A 21,998-nucleotide genomic window follows, 5' to 3' on the forward strand; every position below is an offset into this window, starting at 1 on the left:
ATTAGGGTCGTCTAATGTATAAGGAGTTTTATTTTATACAGGGATAATAACGACACGCACTCGGATAAGTAACTCGAGGACTTTCACGTCAAACGAGCTTCTGTGATCTAAAAAAATTTGTTATTTATAATGCTTTTTATTAGTCTTAATATTTGATATACTTTTACTTAAGTAAAAGTTAACTTCATTACTTGTCACTTACTAAATTTAACACTAAGAAAAAAAAGAAAAGTAGTGTCTAATGCCATATCTAGAGAGAGAATTAAGAGAAGAAAATTCTTCTTTATTCTCATTGTGAAATCCTTCAGTCAGTTAAACCCGAGCTGAGCTACGAGACTGCATTTCCACAGCATCTCTCTGTTTTTATCTCTCTATTTCATTCGAAAGAGAGATGAATGAAGAGATAAAAAAGAGATATGAATATAAGACGAATGTCTTCTGTACGTAAACTTACTTCCCAGATATTTCATTTACATGTTTACACTACAATGCAATATTTTTAGGTCGTTTTATAAAGCAGAGTGATCTTAGTGTCAAAATACCATTAAAGTCTACTCTTTAAGCCACCGTGGCACAGTGGGAAAAGAAATGGCTGTTTTATTTACACTCGAGGCAGATAATTATTTTCCTTTCTCTGTTCTATCTAAATTAGGTGAAACATTGAGTTACGTAATGTCCTCAAATTCGAGCAGAGAATCGAGAGAGAAGTGTCTTGACAATAGATTTTTTCTACTTACCCTATGCGGTATGCATTTAAAAAATGCAATTTATTTATACATAAATATTTTTATTTCTTAAAATTTCCAATGAGCCCGGAAAAAAGATAAATCACCAAGGAAAAAGCTCTTGATGGGTTGAATTTATTCCGGACTCATGGCGGATATCAAATCACGTCTAATACACGTCGGATAGAAATATATCAGATATAAATTATGAAATATGCTTTTATTCTGCATAATAAAGTAGATAAACTAGAGTCGAGGCACTCCCTACTCCACTTTCTATCTTTCTTCTTTCTATCTTTGTGTAACTATAGCAGAGAATTAAAAATAAAAATTAATTCCTCTGAGTGGGGACCGAAACTTAAACTTCAACAACAAGACTTATTTTAATTAAAATATTTAAGTTCAACATCATAAGGAAAAACTTTTGGAGTTTGCATTTTTATTTTTTTCATTTCTATTAAAAAAATGTTTTCTTTTGTTAAATAAGGACCTAATAATTAGTACAAAGCTTATTATGATGATAATTAAGATAAGCAAGTATAAAGAATGCTATATATTTATAAGCAAATTTTCGTTAATTATACAAAACATCAAGTTATCTTTTGATTTGATGTGATAATAAAGCAGCTTTCCAAATCAGCTTAATAAAGACATTGCGGTAAAAGGCAGAGCTTAACGCCACACTTTTCTACTAAAGTGAAAAATTAAAGCAGATATAATTATTCGTCCGAATGCTGATAGAATCCACAACTATCGCACGTGTAGCCGGCGTGACGCAGTATGTTTGCTATTGTAACCGCTACAGTTGTGGGTGTGGATTTTCACTCAAGAACATGAAATATTTTATATTTTCACTCATTTTGATAACATGGCAAAACGCGGGGTTGAGTTCCAGGAATTTACAATCATCACCAATCATCATCCATCCATCATTGAACCATCGCGATGAACAATACTTCTGATTAAAAAGAATCCTACACAAATCAGTTCATGAAGTCAGTCAGGAGGTATGGGTTAACAGACAGACAGACAGACACGTCAAACCTCTTTTTACGTCCGGGTTTATAAGATCGATAGCTAAAAATAAGGAAAATCGTATAAAAATGAAATGAATCTTTCTAAGAATACAAAATTGTAACTGATCCTTCAAGTAAGATTGCTCTATCAATATTTATCACGTTTTTGTATCGGCACTGATGATATTTTAAGTTTTTGATATTGGTGTTATTATGTTTACCAAAAAAAATCGTTTCTTATTTATAACTTGTTTTTTTTTAAAAAATCAAGTATATTATGTTTGTCTATTGTAAACTTTAGAGGAAATCTAAGCTTACAACTAAGATATAAGTAGATACTATTCTAGCTAAATTCAAAGAATAATTTAGTGACTGACAGAAAATTAATGTTTAAATTTAGCTATTCTATTCAATTCAATTTAGCGACTCAGCTTCACGCTGTATCCCGCACACAGCAGGGTAGGCAGAGGGAGGGAACCTAGTGTTAAAACACTCTGTTCCCCACTTTCTGCCGAATTCTTGAGGCTTTGCCTCGACACCAGAGCGAAGAAATGGAAATATAAGCGTAAATAAATATTTCACTTCCCCGAGTAGGGAAGTCGAACCCACAACCGTCACGTTACAGCACATCCTAGTGGTTAAAAAAGATTAAGGCGATAATGGAACGATTTTGGCGATAAACGTTATCATATTAACTTTGAAATGCATGTTTGGTACGCCCATGCCTTTTCGGGCATTTCAGTCTATCTAATAATGTTTATTTTACATATTAATTTAAAAATATATTTATTATTCATATATTCTTTTAAAATATCTGAACTAACCTCGAATTTGCTTGTAGTAGGGTTCATGTCCAATAGAGAGTATGACGCTACACGGTCGCCATTATTGTCGATGATCACTTCGCCAGTAATACCTAGACAGAAATAAAAAGTTAGTCTTTTCCCTTTTCCTTTATTTAAGGCATGCAGGAAGACTGTAGAGACAAATTAGTTTAGTTTAATTTCCATATTTCTGTACATATTAAAGCAAATGTATGTAAGCTCGGGGGTTGTTGGTTCGATTCCCACTTAATGAGCAAAATCTCAAAAAATAAATGAAACAAAAAAACCGAAAAGGTATTTCCCAATCACAATATTGAATTTGGTACAGAACCCTCGGTGGGTGAGTCCGGCTCGCGCTTGGCTGGTTTTTTCTAAAAGACTTAAATAAACATTCGAATATTTCAAGCGGGCATAGCCGCACGGGGGCCTATCTTCAATATATATTTAGACTGTAATAATATAAAATTTATGGTTTAGTGTAAATAAGATAAGTGCGATGGAAATCTCTCAAAATGTTTACGAATATACGTTTTACTACAAACAAACATACATGAATACGAAATGGTAGACTCAGTAACATTGTGATAGCTTCCCGATAAACCAATAACACTTTTTAGTACATTTTGCACTTAGAGGACTATTTGGATATTGCATTTTCAAAGAAATCTCTGAATGTTTATTATTTTACTCCATAAACAAACTGCTGGATTTTAGTATTAATAAAACAATTCTTGGATTTAAAAGCATTGGTAATAATCATTTGAAAAAACCTTAATAATAGAAAAATTTGCTTTTTTCTGATCTGACCCGACAAGATGCGGCGTTTAGTTCCGCTATTTAATCTTTATATATTCAAAATAGACAGACTGAATAGACCAAAATTGACGTAATAAAAAAGCCTACATCCTATCTCTAATTCGGAAAAATAATTGAAGATATTACCAACCTTGAAACGTCCTATCCCACATGTTTCTTATCACTGCTGCTCCATCCAGCCGGCCTCTAGGATCGTTCGCCTGTCGCAAAGTATCGTTCAGGGCGAGAGCATATAGCAACACCGCGTCGTAGAAGGCAGCTACAAACGTTGACACCACCTCACCTTTCCCGAATGTGTAGTTGTATTTAGTTTCTGCCAGTTCCTTGACCTGGGGAGGATGATAACTATTTAGATGTTGTCTTAATATTTCAATAAATATGGGTTTTCCTTTTGGAAATAAATTAAATAATCCAACATTGCATCCATCATGTTTTGTCAAGAGTTAAAAAATATATACGGTAGTAAGTCTACCTGATCAGAAAATTCTAAATATTCTTTTTTCTCTGGAGCAGGACTGGTGACGGTGAGAACAGCGCTATACGCACGCCTGGCCCTTTCATTTCTCTCATCCGTATCGCCTTCTAGCTTCCATGGCTCCTTTGAAGATGCTGATGCTAAGCTAGAGACAACAATACATCATTTAAATATTGCCTATTATTCTATTGATCGTTTATTTTTATTAGATCAAATATGATAATTAATTTTTAACAAAAACAAAAACCGACTTCTAACAACGAACTAAAAAGTGAAAAATAATTTTACAAAGATTTATAATTTTGAAGTCGGTGTCAAGCTAATGCTACAATACCTTTACTACAATATCTAATTACTAAGCCTGTTTGTTTTACTTGGCACCGACTTCAAAATTATAAGATCTTTGTAAAATTATTTTTCACTTTTTAGTTCGTTGTTAGAAGTCGGTTTTTGTTTTTGTTAAAAATTAATTTATTTTACGATTTTAAGTGATGGGTAGATCTTAAAATGATGCTTCTTAAACGAGTGGTGATGGTGGTGGTAGTGGTTGTCAACGAGTGGTTGTGGTTGTCCCATATAAAACTTCATTTAATTAGGTATTATTTTTGTGCAAAGTAACATTTTGGTATATTGACAAGAACATACATAAAAAGTATTCGGGCGAATTGGGAATCTCCCTTCTTTGAAGTTGGTTGAAAATGAGAACATCCTCTTTTTTGAGGTTAGTTGAAAAAAAATGCAACCATCAGGAATCTCACTTCTGACATCAATTTAAAAAGTTTTTGCTTGTAACTATTACAGTATAATCAATTTTTTACCAAAAAAAACAAACTTTCTCAAATTTCTCCGGATTCCATGATCGAAACCTAACCAAACTTTCACCAAATTATCCTTGAAGTGTATCCTTTCAAATAAAAAAAGAATCATCAAAATCGGTTGGCGCGACATTGAGTTATTCGGCTATTAGTCGCGCACATGCCCAATGCAAATTTAAGACTTATGTGATTTTCTCATGGATACCATTGTCAGACATGGACCAAAAAAAAATGGGACCATTCGGGAAGCTATACCTTTCAAATAAAAAAAAAAATTATCAAAATCGGTTCACCCAGTTAAAAGTTATGAGGTAACAAACATAAAAAAAAATAAAAATAAAAAAAAATAAAAAAAAAATACAGTCGAATTGATAACCTCCTTTTCTTACAGAAGTCGGTTAAAAAAAAAAATACAGTCGAATTGATAACCTCCTTTTCTTACAGAAGTCGGTTAAAAATAGAAAGCTTTATTAAATGTGTTGGTTTCCTTAGCCATATTTAATCAATTTCCAATTTAGTTCAGTTCATTTCGGTTTACAATGACTCATCAATATAAGGGACATTTCATTATAGAGCACTTTTTCTAATCTAAGCGAAAAACTTATGCGAAATATTTTAGATATAAATATAACCTAACAGCTTCACCAAATATAATAATAATAATTTGAGTATATTATATTACCCTGAAATTAATTAATAATAATAATAAGTAATAGTAATTATTATTTATATACATTCATTTAAAAATTCCAATATAACATAAATTGAACAACTCACTTAGAAAATAGCTCGATGTTGAAGAACACGTACTCCCCAGAGGAAACCATATTCAGGTCGTCCGCGGCCAGCATTATCTCGCGTACCGTGCTCGGGTTAGCGCAAACTACTACGACTGTGGACAAAGGGGAATTATAGGGGAATTATATTCTATTATTTATCTGAATAATGAAATATAAAGTGATCAATTATTTTTTCGTTTTAATTATTATTTAGGTTATTTTAAATTATTTACTAAAAATGAATATAGATACAAGCGTGAACGTCAGAAGAAAATGAAATATCTCTCAAAACACATTTACCAGGTTCCCTTTGCTTAAGAAAAAAAAATATTTCGCCCTTTTCTCCCTGTCATGGTCTTATATATAGCGGAAACAACCACCATTTGTTTAATCTATGTATATCGCCGAAATATGATTAATTAAAAGCTTTTATTAGAATTTCTTTTTAAAATTATACCATTAATTTTATGTTAATTTTTATAATTGTTTGTTTAAAATACTAAAAAATCTTTGTTTAATTTAGATTTTTCATTTGCTTTTCTAAAATCTGAAATGAAAGAATATTATAATGAATCATTCACGAGTACTTATCTGAAACTGCAGAAACTATAATTGTGGGTTATTATGTGGTTTCCATTTCCCTCACTGGTAAATCATAACGCAGCGTTAAGCTCTGCTGCTCAACTTACAATATCTCCAATTTAGGTGGACAGTGGAAAACGGTGGATCTTGTCACTAGTTTTGTGTGTCTTTACTACCGGCCAGAATAAAGCTATTACATAGCTTTTTGTGAAATACAAACACCAGTTTTAACTTTTTGATTATATATTTAAAAATAATTCAATCAAATCTATTCTATTCTAGTAGTCACTCTCTCACTCAGTCTATTTTAGTAGTCACTATTTTGCCGACTACAATTTTGGCTCATAGCAGTCTGGCTAAGACAGGAGACTTCTTATTATTAAAACAAATAAAATTTTAGTTAAGACAAATTATTTACAAATTAAAACTTTTGTGAATTCTTTATTTTTATAACTATTCTCTGTCTCTCTCTTCCTAATTTTGAGGGAGCACATGCGGGTGACCGTATTAGCGACAGGTTGTGGGCTTGATTCCCACTTGAGGAAATTAAATATTAAATATAAATATTTCCTTTCTCTGTTGTCGAGCCTAAATGCGGCGTAGAGTTCCGCCCGTCAACATGCAATGCCGCCAAAATTCGGCAGAATGCGAGTAACGAATGTCTTAACACTAGAAGTGCCGAAGATTGATACCCCCCTTGAACCGCCGTCGTGACAAATTTGTCCCATTCTACTTATTATGTTGATTGTTGGTATAATACAAAAAAAATATTATTAAAATAATTCGTAAAATATGTAGACCATATTTAATAATCAATTCTTATTCTTTAACAAACATAAAAGTACCAAAAAATAAAACACAAAGAAAGAATCAAATATTTCGAATACGTTCTAATGTCGTGACAATTAACTGAATAACTCTTACAAAATTATAAGTTATTGAAATTAGTTAATATTATTATTAGGCCAAGTAATGCATTAATATATTCTTCATCAGTGATACATCACAGATGATTTATAACATTGCGTGGTAATGCCTCCAGAATTCGGCGGAAAATGCCAGCGGAGTGCATAGCACTAGGTTCCCAGGTTTCCTCTACCTACCCTACAATTGCCCACATTTGGTATCAAGTGTTTTTCTGAAATTCAAGCCTAGCTTAGTCATCCTTTCATCTCATACCTCACTTGGACTAGCGACAAAATTTAGTATTGACACCAATTTTACCCCACTTTTCAGGCTATTATTTTTTAAGATTTGTACATAAATGTATAGTTTTCAATTTTTTTCCTGTACTAGTACTACATGTAGATACTAGCTGCCAAATTTCATAATTCTAAGTTAACTGAAAGTACCTTATTAATTTGATTCCCTTTATAGTGTCGAAATACATGTTTTCTACTATATAAATAGTCATATCTTTTTTTAAGGGCGCTTTTTCAGGAAATCAAGGGACTGTAGATCGTCATATAGTTCATACTCATATGAATATCAACTCGATTTCTCCAAGCATTCCTGAGATAAAGGCACAGACAGACGGATGGACAAAAAATGATCTTATAAGGGTTTTTTTTTCCTTAAAAGCTACAGAACCCTAAAAACTTAGGCATTGACTGCTAAACCTACTATTCAATTTTTTTCCGCCCCCGCATTGCCCTTTCCCCTCCACCTCGTCCCCGAGGCATGAAAATATGTCAAATTATACCCTCAAATAATAAAATAATAATGGCGGGACAAAAATGACCCGGCGGCAGTTCTAGGTAAATCTCATTTTTTTTCAAAAAGTATGACTGCTATAAAATTATTTATATTTTTAATTAAATAAAGGTGTAAAATTGGTAATAGTAAAAAAAATTCATCTACATAAATTAACAAATAAAAAAGTTATATACAATCAACCTTGCGTTTGGGTCAAAAATGGGACGGCGGCGCTTCTAGTGTTAATGGGAACGATGTATTTTAATACTAGGTCTCTGGGTTTCCTATGCCTACACTGTTATGTATGGAATACAGCATCTATTTCTCTCTCTCTCTCTCTCTTTCTACTAGAAGCAAATAATTATTCAAACGTAAATGGCTTAATTTTTTAAACATTTTTTAATGTTAGCACGTATTTAAAATATCCCAGCAGACAGAAGCTTAAAATATATTCATCTTTTTGGCACCAAGCACCATCCATTATGTCGAGCATTTGGACGCCATTGTCCATATCTGTCATAGATTCGCACAAATAAATTCTTCTTTAAAATATTAACATACATTTTCGCATTTAAAATAATATGCTTAAAGTAATTCTATTTTTTATGAAAATGTGAATGTCAAAGTGTTAAAAAATGTTAGTTACGAGGTCTTCTGGTTAACTCTTCAAGTTTAGAATTAATCTAATTATAATATATTGTTTATAATAAATATATTGTTTTTCCTTGTTATAGCTCGAAAAATATAATTTTTGGCAGTTTCACTGTTATCACACGTAGAATGGAAAAATAATAGTTAAAATACATAGGAAAAAGTTAGAAAAATCGATTTAAAAATACCACTAATATATCACCGCCGGTTGCCGTACAACCTCAGCGACAGACAGACCACCTGTAGAGTACACTATAAATCTAGTTGACTAATAACACATAAACGATTTCCTTTACTTAGTCGAGATTGTTATTGATTTTAGTTTCACTTACAGTTAGCTTCATGCTATCTATAGCAGGGTAGACAGAGGGAACCTAATGTTAAGTTACGCCGTTTCTTATTTTCCGCCGAATTACGAAGGTGGTGGAACTCAACGCCGCTATTTGACACCAGAGCGAAGAAATTGTAAATATTAAATATTTCATTTCTTCGATTGGGAATCGAACCCACAACCAGTCGCGTTTACAATCACACTTTTTTTGCCTCGAATGGCTTCAACAGTTTCTTTATAATCTTCTATAATGTTTTATTATAATTTTCAAGTACTTCAATCAGTCACGGTAAGTCGATCTTTCAAAAGTCGAAAAACCATGTTGCTAGCTGGTTACGGAAATTTCAGTATAAAAATAATTTAATATTTTAATATTATACTACTTTTTATAAAGATTTTTCGACACGGACAAGACAGAAATTAATTCCAGAGAAGATCATAAATTTAATAATTCTCATTCACACTGTTTCGCCTGAAGCCAAATATTCTGCCAAAGATCAAAAGAAAATTCCCTAATAATTATATAATTAGAAGACAAAGGCTCACCAGATGATTGGAGGCTTTGTCAGTAATAACTGAAAAATGTTTTAAGAAAATGGGCAAGCAATAAATCTTGCCACCCACTCGTTTTAAATATAAAAACCCTTATTTTTTATCTTCAAAAGATTATATTCTAGAGGCACAACCGTGTAATTGTAAACGGGACAGGCTGTGAGTTCGATTCCCATTCAAAAAATATATATTAGTTTTCCTCTCTGCTAACAAGGCACAAACGCGGCGTTGAACCCTTCAAAATTCAACGAAAAATGAGGAATGGATGTGCCTTACATTGAGTTCCCAGGTTCCCTCTGCCTACTACCCTGCTATCAAAAAAGTCTGCTGAATTTTGCTGTAGTTTAATTTTTTATTTTTGTGTTTTTTCCTTTTGTTTTTTTTTTAAGGATTAATATGAGGAGCGAAAGTGTAATAGAAATGGACTATCTTAACACGAGGTTCCCGGATCCCAGGTATACGCAGAGGAAACTTGGACCTTGGAAACCGTCCAAAAGCAAGATGCGTGATTCAGTCAAAAACCGATACGTTTAAAAAAATTATACGTTTTCTAAAAAATATTTTTGGAAAGATTAGGTATTTTATTCCACTAGGTACTTACCCAAATATTCTCCATTTTTATCACTCAAAAAGGGTTATAGTAAAATGAAACACGTTATTAGCACATAAAGATTCTCATCATACTCACTTCTAGTACTAAGAGAAAGTTTTTGAAGAAGCTGTTTAATTTTTGTCGTAGTTATATTAGTTTCATCAAAAGGGATATTGGGTATGTTTCTTGTTCCTTTCTTCTGCAGTACTGTGAATATAGCACTGAGTGTCATGAAGCAGGCGCTGTTGCCTTTACCGGTTGAGGGTCCGTTGTTGTGGTACAGCATGCCCAGTTTCTTCCAATTGAATTCCTGGAACAAGAGAAATAATTATTTTTCTTAGATATTTTTTTTATTTATGACGATGATTTTTATATATAAAAAAGTAAATATGTAAATAAATTTAACATATAAAGTGTTAAATAATAATGTTAAAGACAAATTGATCGATATTTATAATAGACCAGATTTCCCTATTATATTACGGAAGATCAAATGTAAAATTATTGAAAAATCTATGAAAATTTAAGCATTTAACTAAGTAATCGATAAGGCATAATTTTATAGCCCATTTATTTTCTTTTAAACCTGCAAAAAAAATATATATTTTTTAAATTTAACCAAAAAATGCTGATAGAAACGAATAAAATTTTGTAAATAACATTAATATTATGCTTCTATAAATAACACTAAATCATTTTACCCCATTATTTGTGGTAATCGGGTGGAATGACGCGATAAGTCGGTTAACAATTGTTTGATTCGAATAATGAAAGTAAATTATTACTTTACCCTAGAAATATATGTAAAAAAAAATCGATATTGTTATATGAACTATAGATAAAAGTTTTTCATAATAACTTAGAAAATCTTACACATTAAATTATAAGCGAAATAGGTAAATAAGAAAAAATAAAATAAGATGGCAATATATTAGAAAACAGAAAAATTGGCATAATTGGCATTTATACATATTTATATTTAAAAAATAGTAGCAAAAAAATAACATATTATTCACGATAATTATTTTGGGTAAATAATGACGGCATACTATGAATGAATACGAAGACGAAAAATTTATCTATTAAAGCGATAACTTAATAATTCACTATACTAAATAGTATCTCTTTTCACGTACTACATTACTGGAAATATGTGAAGATGAAAAATGCTAATATATATTCTTTTTTAGGCAGAGGGATCCTAGTGTCAAGACACTCTGCTCCCGGCCATCTGCGTGTTTAACGGCGGAACTAAACGCCCCGCTTTACCTCGACGCCAAAGCGAAGAAATGAAAATATGAAATATTTAAATTCTTCAAGTGAGAATCGAACCGACAACCTGTCGCATTCTCAGTTTTAACTTATGCCCTTACGCCACGACTGGTCTCAAATAAATAATAAACTTATATGTATTATCAATGTACTAAAAATTTCAATATCACGATAAAACAATAAAATAGCGTAGCTTCCAAACTGCTCATACATTTTGTACGGATATCTATATATAGCCTTGAAACAATCCGTTACTTCTTTACAAATCTTGCGCAAGAATCTATTATCTATAGACATATACTAATTTTAAGAAAAAAATAAATTTATTGAAGTAATTATGAATGAAAAAGGCCATTTAAACAAGTAAAGTGGTCTTTTTTTATATAAACATACTCGTATACAAAATCTTTGGCGTGATCCTGCAAATTATTCATGTCATCTGTAAGACATGAATTTTCTATAAACCTTGAACTGCTATGCATTAGAATGAATCATCAAAGATTATTAATATAATCCAAAAGCTATATCTAAATGTTTCTTTCAAATCCTATATCCGAATGTATAAACAATTAATCTAAAAAATATCAACATTTATATAAATTAACCTTAAGAATCATACATTTTTTGCAACATCACGCCGTATCCTACTTCTAACAGGGTGAACAGAAGGAACCTAGAGTTAAGACACTCTGTTCCCTCCTGTTCTACCAGTTTTCGAGACATTGCTTGCTGAGTGACAAAACCCAACGCCGCAATTTACCTTGCCAAAAATACCAGAGCGAGGACATTAAAATAATTATTTACTTTATTCTAATTTCTTCGCTCTCGCACCAAGACAAAAGTAGCGTTTAGTACCGTCCCTCAACATGAAATACCTCGAAAATTAGGCGGAGAGTGCGAAACGGAGTGTCTTAACACTAGGTTCCCGCTGCCTACCCTGCTATAGCGCAAAGCTGAAAAAAATTGTATAAACAAATGTACAATACCATTATCTATTTTCGTATTGTTTCTATTATAACACAAACGTATATTGTAATTTCGTTCAAGCTGATTTATATTTATTATATTGCTATTTTAAATTCACGCCACAAAAACGATTATCGTCGCTCATTTATATTTAAAATATATTCAAAGTCATATTACCATGAAGGTAAAGTGTGTACATTTTTTGTGTACAACTCCTATATTTAGACTTAGAGATAAGGTTACTTTATACGTCTTATATAGAGTTATACGAGTTTTTATAGTAATAGCAGTGTAGCGCAACTTTTATAACTTCCTGTAGGGATATTTTGTTACCTATGGATCTCGATAAAGATTTATGTATTTAAAAAAAAAATCAGCTTCACGCTGTTTCCCGCACGGGAAGGCAGAGGCAGAGGGAACTTAGTGTTAAGACACTTCGTTCCCCGCTTTCTGCCAAATTCTGGAGGCATTGCGTGTTGAGTAGCAGAACTCAGCGCTTTGCTTCGATATCAGAGCGAAAAAATTGAAATATAAATTTAAATAAATATTTCATCTCCTCGAGTGGGGATCAAACCCACCAAGACTGGCCTCTTACGACTTATATATTTTTATTAGGTTTATTTGCATAAATTAAAAATGATAATGAAATTATGTAACCTACCATACATGTTCTAGATCAATTCAGAACGTGAATACCATAAAAAAAAACTATAATTATAGCTTAAAAACAAATAACACCACATAAAAAGCAACGAAAATAAAACACAAAATAATTTCGAAACATATTTTGAAACAAACACAAACGGTACAGCACCAACTAACTAGCACTAAGCGACACCGATGTTTACCTCGAAAACTTTCCGGATGGCAACGCCGGCTTGCGTATAACTCCCCATCATTCTGGTCAGGGTCATATAACTTGGTTCCTTGTAGCCAAATGCTTCAGCCTGAGCCCCTGCAGTAATAACTGGTATTCTCCACAGACTAGCGTATCTTGCCACTGGTGCTATGACATATTCACATCCTGGGCCGATAAAGGCATCTGCAATTTCAAAAAATAATAATATTCTACTATAAAATAAAAGAAAATAAATTTTAAACAAAATATATTTATTTGCTCACCAGCGGAACCGTTGACGTAGAATTCAAATGCTGCTAGGGGCCCTTCCACTGAGGAACAGCTAGTGTCTCGGTAATCCACGAGGACCTTCCATCCAGGCAAAGGACCATCAGGCGACGTTATAGCTGGTATGGCCATTTCTATAATTGGCAACACTTTTGCCAATGATAAAACTTGATTTTGGTCGGCTGGCAACAACACTCCTAGCTTCAGAATTTTTTCATGAAACTGGTGACCTTCTGGTCTAAGATTGAAGTTAGTTCTTTTAACATAATAGGGATTTTTTGCTAAGTCATGCGGATATCCAATCGCTCGAGTGTCGTCGTATATGTTTTTTACAATTTGATTTGTTTTTATTGATTGTACACCGTTGTCTGTACTATTGTTATCCTTATTTTTATAATAGCTATAATATTTATTATATTTAACTACCTCGGGCAAGGAGTATTTACCAGATTTCCCTCCGTGCTCTGCGGCCGTACTTTTATTAATATTCTTCAAAAGATTTTTTTCATCTAGGTGGCGACGCCAAATCTTGGATATATTGAAATTCCGATCCCTTTTATACATATTGAAGTTATCTTCGAAAACTCTTCTATTTACATTATTAACACTAACATCACACATAATTATCACATTTAATACACATATATAGAAAATGAGGATTGATTCTAATATAGATATTTTAAAATTATGTTTATGGCACTGTTTTTTAAACGCGAATGTTTCAGCATTGTCCAAAGTTTCACTAGATTGTTCATTTTCTTCGCATATATCTGAAGGGTGTTCTCGTCTTTTTCGGAAATTGGCTTTGTTTGCATATGAGGTTTTCTTACACCAGTTGTTTGGCTTGAATTGTGACGGGAGAATCGTATGAACGATCTCTCTTACCATTTTATTGTTAGCTTATCTCATTTTTTAGTGTCTATATTTGTTTTATCTATTAAAATGAAAAATTATATATTTTCTTGGAAACTGATAAGCGTTGATCGTTTTTCAGTTAAAATCAATTAAAGTGTATTAAAATAAAATAATAATATTTTAGTCAAGAAATTAACATTATGAAATAATAACTAGGTTGAATTTAGTATTTAATTAAACTTGTTTCTTTACTTTGTTTGGCAAATGACCATAAAATATCTTTAAGAACGTTTCATTATATTCTATTTATAATATAAATGTAAAAGTTTATAAAGATAGATGTTAGTTCCATTGTTAAGCAAAAAGTACTGAACGGATTTAGATGAAACTTTACGATTATATAGTTTAATTTGGCTGTTATATAATAAAAAATTAAACGCGTGGATCACTTGGCTTGGGTGGGTGGGTTCTATATATACAAAAATGTACACAGCCTTAATTTGCATTTAAAAAAATTACTTAGCATACTATTATAAATACGTTCAATATTATACACGTAGGCGAGTAATGAAATAGCAATTTAAAATGATACGCAAACAAAAAAAAACTTTTATATAATTTAAGAATGTCATTACATTTTTTTTCATTACATCACTTCTGTCACGAACATAGGAAGTATATATATATATATACATATAGTATGTGAAAGTATATTATATATCTATTATATATATGCAAAGTAGCTAAACTAAAAGATTTATCGGTTTGCAAACATATAGTGAAAATATTAGATATGATCGTGGCATGGTTAATTGAATATTTGATTTTTTTTTGTTTCATCCTGTATCTTGCACCTTTGGTTAGACAGAGGGAACCTGGAAAACTAATACACGCTCCGTTCCTCTTAACATACTTCCGTTCCCCATTTTCCGCCGAATCCTGGAGGCATAACGTGTTGGGTGGCACTCATCGCCGTATTAGTTACCAGGCCAGCCGTAGCGCAAAGGCGTAAATATGCGACTGTGAACGTGACAAATTGTGGATTCAATTTCCATTCAAGGAAATTAAATATTTAATATTTTTATTTCCTCACTATTAACGTGAGAAGGCGCGGAGTTAAGTTCCGTCACTCAACACACAATGCATCATGAATTCGGCGCAAGGTGAAGAACAAAAGTACCTTAGTGGGGAACGGATTGTCTTAACAATAGGTTCCCAAGTACCCTTTGCGTATCCTGTTTCTATGGCTTTGGCGATCCTTTCACGTGGAATAGCTCCGCGATAAACACATTAACATACATACATATAAGTTTTTATTAGAGTTAGAGTTAGAATTTTTTTTTAAAGTTATTTTTTTAAATCAAAAAAATATTACTTTACTCGATGGTCGTAGAAATAAGCCAAAATATATAATATTCACAATTATTTCTTATACAGACAGCCCTCATGACAATACAACATTTATTTGTTATAATAGTTTTATTATACGTGAGGTGTTTCACAAGGCCATAGCCTGCTCTAAAAATAGTCATCGACTTTGTTTTTACTTTATATTTTTAGAACCGGTTCAGCTTAATATAATTACAATTTGGCACGTTGGAATTGGTAAATTTTTTCAAAGAGTGATTTTTTTAATTGTTAATTGCGTTTATGTATATGTATATGTATTGTGTATATAAGTAAGTATTACGAAATATTCGATTTGAAGAAAATTTTTGTTTATATTTTGCTTTTACAAAGGTAAAAATGTAACTTGGAACATCTAAATTGAGAATAAACTAGACATCTAAAAAAATATCATTTTATATTTCTCATCTTGTTAGTAAACAAAGCGATACTCATGTTAACATAATATCTCTCGAATGATGTTATCTCGAGGAAACGAAGTTTTTATTTAAATTTAGATTTTCATTACTTCACTATGGTGTCGAAGCAAAGCGCGGCATTGAAGTTCCGCCACGAGTGTTTTAACACTAGGCTCCCTCTGCCTACTTGCTGTGTTGCTCATATTATTATTATTACTATCAATAAACTAATAACCCTTCCTTAACAGTCGGGAAAAATTCAATTCCAAAAAGCGTTTTAGTGAATATAAGACAACAAACACTAAGGAAAGAAATATTTTAGAAACGCGTAAAAAAATGAGCATAGCCGGGATATATAATATGTATTTTCTTTTTATGTTGTGCATACATATAAAAAAAATTGTACTTATTTTATATAACAAATAAAAATATGGTTTTAAAACACTATTTAGTTTGAAATATGTATTTCAAATTAATAAATTTTATTAATTTAAATTGAAAAAAATCTTTAAATAAGAACTATACTTAGATAAATAGCATTTAATTTATTTGCTAAATATTTTAAGTTTTACTATATGAGTTTCATCATTCAATAGTATTGTAGCAGGAAAAGGTCAAATAAAAATAAAATTATAATATATGTATGTACTAGTTTTTTTTTAGAACATATATCTTGCCATATAAGTAGGTATACGTACCTTCAAAGTCATTCTAAATAGGTATTTAACTCCAAATTCGTACTTTTATGCACAAAATTAATATTTTAAACTCCTTAATTTAAACGCCGTTTTAAATCTCAAATTAATGTTTATTTAGCTTCACGCTATATCCCGCACTCAACAGGTTAGGCAGAGGGAACCTAATATTAAGATAATCCGTTCCGCCCCACATTCCGCCAAATTCTGGTGGCACTACATGTTGAATGGCGGAAGTCAACACCGCGCTTTACCTCGATACCAGGCCGAAGAATTAAAAATATTTTTAACTATTTAATTTCTTTGAGTGGGAATCGAACCCACAACTGGCTATTTGGAAAAAACGGCAGATTTTGAAAAGTACTGTGCGTTAAGTAGTAGATTTTGTTTTTATATTTTTATAATTTCTTTAAAAAGCGTCAATTAAGTTATATATATAAGGGAATAGGAATAATATTTTTTATAAACACATAGATACGGAACCCAGTCTATCTAAAACTAGTCACACTTAACGGATTTTTTTACAATTTACATTGGCCATTTATAAAGATTTAGAAACACAACCTTGACGATATGCTAATATTTTATAGTAGTAGATTTAATTTTAGAAACAATTTTATAAGATTGTTAATAATTTTCCTGCTTCAAAAATGCTAACATAATTCATGTTACTAGATAACATAGAATATATATTACTAAATTATAATTTATTTATCACTTCACTTCACGTTTAATCCCGCTAATAGAAAGGGTAAGCTGAGAAAATCTAATGTTATTAATTTTTAACAAAAACAAAAACCGACTTCTAACAACGAACTAAAAAGTGAAAAATAATTATATAAAGATCTTATAATTTTGAAGTCGGTGCCAAGTAAAACAAACAGGCTTAGTAATTAGATATTGTAGTAAAGGTGTTGTAGCATTAGTTTGACACCGACTTCAAAATTATAAAATCTTTATATAATTATTTTTCACTTTTTAGTTCGTTGTTAGAAGTCGGTTTTTGTTTTTGTTAAATATTAATTTATTTTACGATTTTTAGTGATGGGTAGATCTTAAAATGATGCTTCTTGAACGAGTGGTGATGGTGGTGGTAGTGGTTGTCAACGAGTGGCAACTATTACAGTATAATTAATTTTTGACCAAAAAAAACAAACTTTCTCAATTTTCTCCGGATTCCATAATCGAAACCTAACCAAACTTTCACCAAATTATCCTTGAAGTGTATCCTTTCAAATAAAAAAAGAATCATCAAAATCGGTTGGCGCGACATTGAGTTATTCGGCTATTAGTCGCGCACATGCATAATGCAAATTTAAGACTTATGTGATTTTCTCATGGATACCATTGTCAGACATGGACCAAAAAAAAATGGGACCATTCGGGAAGCTATACCTTTCAAATAAAAAAAAAAATATCAAAATCGGTCCACCCAATTAAAAGTTATGAGGTAACAAACATAAAAAAAAAAAAAAAAAAAAAAAATACAGTCGAATTGATAACCTCCTTTTCTTACAGAAGTCGGTTAAAAAGACATCGTTGTCCACTATCCACCCAATTTTGGAGACATTGCGTATTGAGTGGCGTAACTAAACGCTGCGCTTTATCTTGTTACTAGAGAAAAAAAATTCTATTTCCCTGAGTGGGAATCGAACCTTATGGATTCGATTCTTGAAACACTATTTCACTAATAATCAAACACTGCTATATTACGACAGCTCTAATTAATTGCATTTAGGTACTATAACATAAACAAGTTTTGTGAGTTAGTAATTTAGAATTAAGAATGTTTAAAGTACACAAAAAGCACTGTCGAAAAAATACATCTAAAAACATATTTCTTTTTAGCTTATTTTTAACAAGCGAAGCGAGCTGTGGCTTGTAGCGAGCGAACAGAAAGCGAAACCTGATATTATCTAACAGGAGCCAAGTTCTGTGGCTTCTATACCTTTTTCGCTTTTCGACACCATTTTTTTGCCATACGTTGTGGCTTCTTAATGAAATTAATACTGGTAAGCTTTTAGCAAAAGAAGCATAGGAACCTAGTGTTAAGATTTTGCCTCTATACCAGACTGAGGAAATGAAAATATTAAATATTTCATTTGCTCGAGTAAGAATGAAACCCACGACCGGTCGCGTCGCACGCTTGTGGCCCTGAGCCATCACTGGCCAATGAGACCAGCACTACCAGTACCAGTATTACCTTTGGCTTTCATTCGCTCGACAAAAGAAAATATCTTTACCTATTTATATTCTATAATAGTATCAGCAAATACCCTCACCCATGTTATTTGTTCCTGCGTCAGACAGCTAATAAGTGCCAATCTTTATCAATGGGGAAAACTAAAACAAAGCCCACCAATTTATCTAAGAGTTTGTTCTGCCCGGACGTAGTTTGTTTGTTGTGCCAAGTATACTAAGTAGAGTTTATGATTTTGGCAGGGTAGGCTGAGGGAACCTAGTGTTAACCTCAGACACTCCGCTTCACACATTCCGTCGAATTCTGGTATGAATGTGTGTTGAGTAACGAAACTAAACGCCGCACTTTTGCCTTGGTACCAATGCAAAGAAATGAAATGATTAAGCAATAATAATCCACTCCCTCGAGTGGGAATCAAACCCAGAACCTGCCGTATTTTATGGTCACACGCATGTGCCCCGGCGCCACGATGCCCTCAATTTACGATATTGATCAGTGATTTCGTAATGTAAGCTTAATATAAGGATCACAAAGTAATGATTGTAGCCTTCGTAACTCAGTAGAGTAGCGCATAAGCGCGACGGTTGTAGGCTCGATATAATTAGCTTAGGATAAACTCCTTAAGTATATGTATATAAAAAAAAATACAAGAAATCAGAACATAGAGTTTTGCCACTCCACAGGCACTATACCAAAAAATGGGCGGGAAATTTTCTTTTAGGTTTGTTTATTTATTAGGTTGTGTCTGAGGTCATATGCAATTGTGCCACAATCATAAAAAAATTAGCTTCACACTGTATCCCGCAATAGCAGGATGGCTTGAGGGAGCCCAGTGTTCACTCCCTTCCCCATTTTTCGCTGATTTCTGGAAGCACTTCATGTTGAGCGCGGAGTTCAACGCCGTGCTTTTTGCGTCAACACCAGAGCGAAGAAATAAAAATATTAAATATTTCATTTCCTAAGTGGGGATGGAACTCACAACTTGTCCAGTGACCAGAGGCAACAATCGCATAAAAAAAATAATGAGAGATATAAATAGAACATTTAAAAAATTAAAATTACAATGACAGAATTCTTGATTACACACCTACACCATTAATGTTACTTTTAAATTAAAAATATCGCTTTACACAATTAAATATTAAAAAGTTTGAGAACGACCCTCGTATAGTTAAGTGAATGGACGAATATCGAAATCAGTGAGCGAGTTAAAAAAAATTAAACCTGCTTTTACCCATTAACTGGTTTATTTTTTTAAATTGAATGAATCATTCAAATTTCTCTACTTTTGTTTTAAATGTTTTTTTTGTTCATGACGATGCACGAGCAGAGGGTTAGTCACGGACTTTTTAACAGATTCAATAAAGTTTTAGGTTTTTATATAATTTATTTTATTATTAATATAAAATTATTTATAACAAAAAAAATATTGAAATTAAGTTTTACACGTTGAAATTAAATAAAAAATAATTTTTCAAGAATACGATGGGCCACAGATAAAAAAACACAAAATCAATCTTTAACAACATGCCATGTGATCATCTTCAACAACGTTTTTTACTTTAAAAGCGTAGGTTCTAGGTTCGGGGCAGGAAACGGCAATATTTATGATAAAATAATTTTTGGACAAGACAAAACTTAGCGACGAGCTTCGATCGTAATAAAAGTTTTTTCTCTAAAAGTGGACAAAAGGGGAGTTTTTTCCCTTTGTCCGCGTCGCTAAATGTGTGAATATGGAAGTTTAAAATAACCGTAAATATACTTTTAGTTTGTTCAGTGATTTTTTTTACTTTTAGTTACAAGTGTAGAATTTTGATGAAACTTTTCTTATTTTAGGACAGTCGTGGGGCAGTAGCACAAGCGACTGTAAAAACGGCAGGTTGTGGTTTCGATTGCCACTCGATGATAAGAAATATTTCATATTTCATATCCTTCGCTCTGGTAACGAGTCTTTGAGTTCCGCCCCTCAACACTCGATGCCTCCTGCATTAGGTGGAAAATGGGGAACGCAAGTCTCATGATGAGAACGTTTATTTTAGAACTAGGTCCCCATGTTCCTTCTGAATACCTAACTACGAGCTTATGACGGATATAGTGTGAAGCTAAAAAAAAAAATAATTTAAATCTTTGCGCTTTGTCGCTTGCGGCAATGCGGGATAGCCAGACAGAACCTTGTATTAACACACACCATAGAATATTCTCCTTGTCTAGTGGTGGAACTCAATGCTGCATTATAAAAAGAGCGGAGAAATTAAAAAAATAATTAATTGTAGAAATTTGTAAAAAAATCTTGAAGTTAACATTTTTCAATTCGGTATTCGAAATTTTATCTTTTCTTGTAAATGTAAAGATTGGGTATCTTTATGGTTTTTTCACATTTAATTGTTTTAAGATAAGACTTGTATTGTACAAAACGGCTATTAAAAAGTGAATTTTATACAACAATAAAAAGAAATCTCGATCAACATTTACAATAAATTACACATTATAATATTATACGTTTAATTGTAATGCAGTTCCTAAGAGAAAGTGATTGTTTTTTGAACAAATTTAAGTCGAAATTCACATTTATAATATAGAACTGCTAAGACAAAAAAGCTCTAACTTCCACTTAACAATGTTTTTTTTAAATAAACGAAAAGAAACAGAGAACGGAGTGTTTTATCACTAGGTTTTACAAATTATTTCGGTACATAAAACAGACTTACAATTTTCCATTTTCCTACTTTTCAGCTTTACGCTTTATCTCGCACAGTATAAAAAGCTTATAATGACATAGTAAGTGTAAGGCATAGAAAAGGTAATATCGAGACATTCCATATTCCACTATTAACCCCAAATTGAAACGCTTATTTCATTTTTTTCCAACTGAGGATAGAAGCCACGACAGCCTTAGTTTTATTTCTCATATATCAACTACATATTATATATACATACATACATAAATACAGTTCAATTTACGTATAAGATAGTTTAGTATGTTTATATGAGAGTTAATTAAGTCGCAATTATTGATAGCTCTACGAACTATGCAATGTTATGTAAATATCAATTAAGATATTATGTTTATCTTAATTGTAGCTAATAATCTGACATTTGATAAATTTACATAGGACACAAGTTTGTGACTGTAACTCAACGGCTGTGGGTTCGATTTCCACTTGGGAGAATAAATTGGCGTTGAGTTCTGCTACTATATATACAATGCCTCGAAAATTCGGCGGAA

The 21,998-nt window shown here is 32.0% G+C and overlaps 1 protein-coding gene across 1 annotated transcript in view; it reads right to left on the reverse strand.

Annotated features, from left to right (window-relative positions):
* Positions 1-21,998, reverse strand: part of LOC146526443 (atrial natriuretic peptide receptor 1-like) — an 84,498-nt gene that overhangs the window by 33,706 nt on the left and 28,794 nt on the right. The window contains exons 2-8 of the mRNA XM_085207125.1: positions 13,214-14,151; positions 12,940-13,133; positions 9,950-10,163; positions 5,449-5,563; positions 3,854-4,001; positions 3,512-3,710; positions 2,566-2,657 (exon numbers count right to left, since the gene is read on the reverse strand). Coding sequence (XP_085063251.1) covers positions 2,566-2,657; positions 3,512-3,710; positions 3,854-4,001; positions 5,449-5,563; positions 9,950-10,163; positions 12,940-13,133; positions 13,214-14,105 — 1,854 coding nt within the window. The 5' untranslated portion in view covers positions 14,106-14,151. The remainder of the gene's footprint in view (positions 1-2,565; positions 2,658-3,511; positions 3,711-3,853; positions 4,002-5,448; positions 5,564-9,949; positions 10,164-12,939; positions 13,134-13,213; positions 14,152-21,998) is intronic.

Source organism: Heliconius melpomene, unplaced genomic scaffold (genome assembly GCF_056956725.1).
Source record: "Heliconius melpomene rosina isolate 202511_hmr_F unplaced genomic scaffold, ASM5695672v1 ptg000035l, whole genome shotgun sequence".
Taxonomy (NCBI): domain Eukaryota; kingdom Metazoa; phylum Arthropoda; class Insecta; order Lepidoptera; family Nymphalidae; genus Heliconius; species Heliconius melpomene.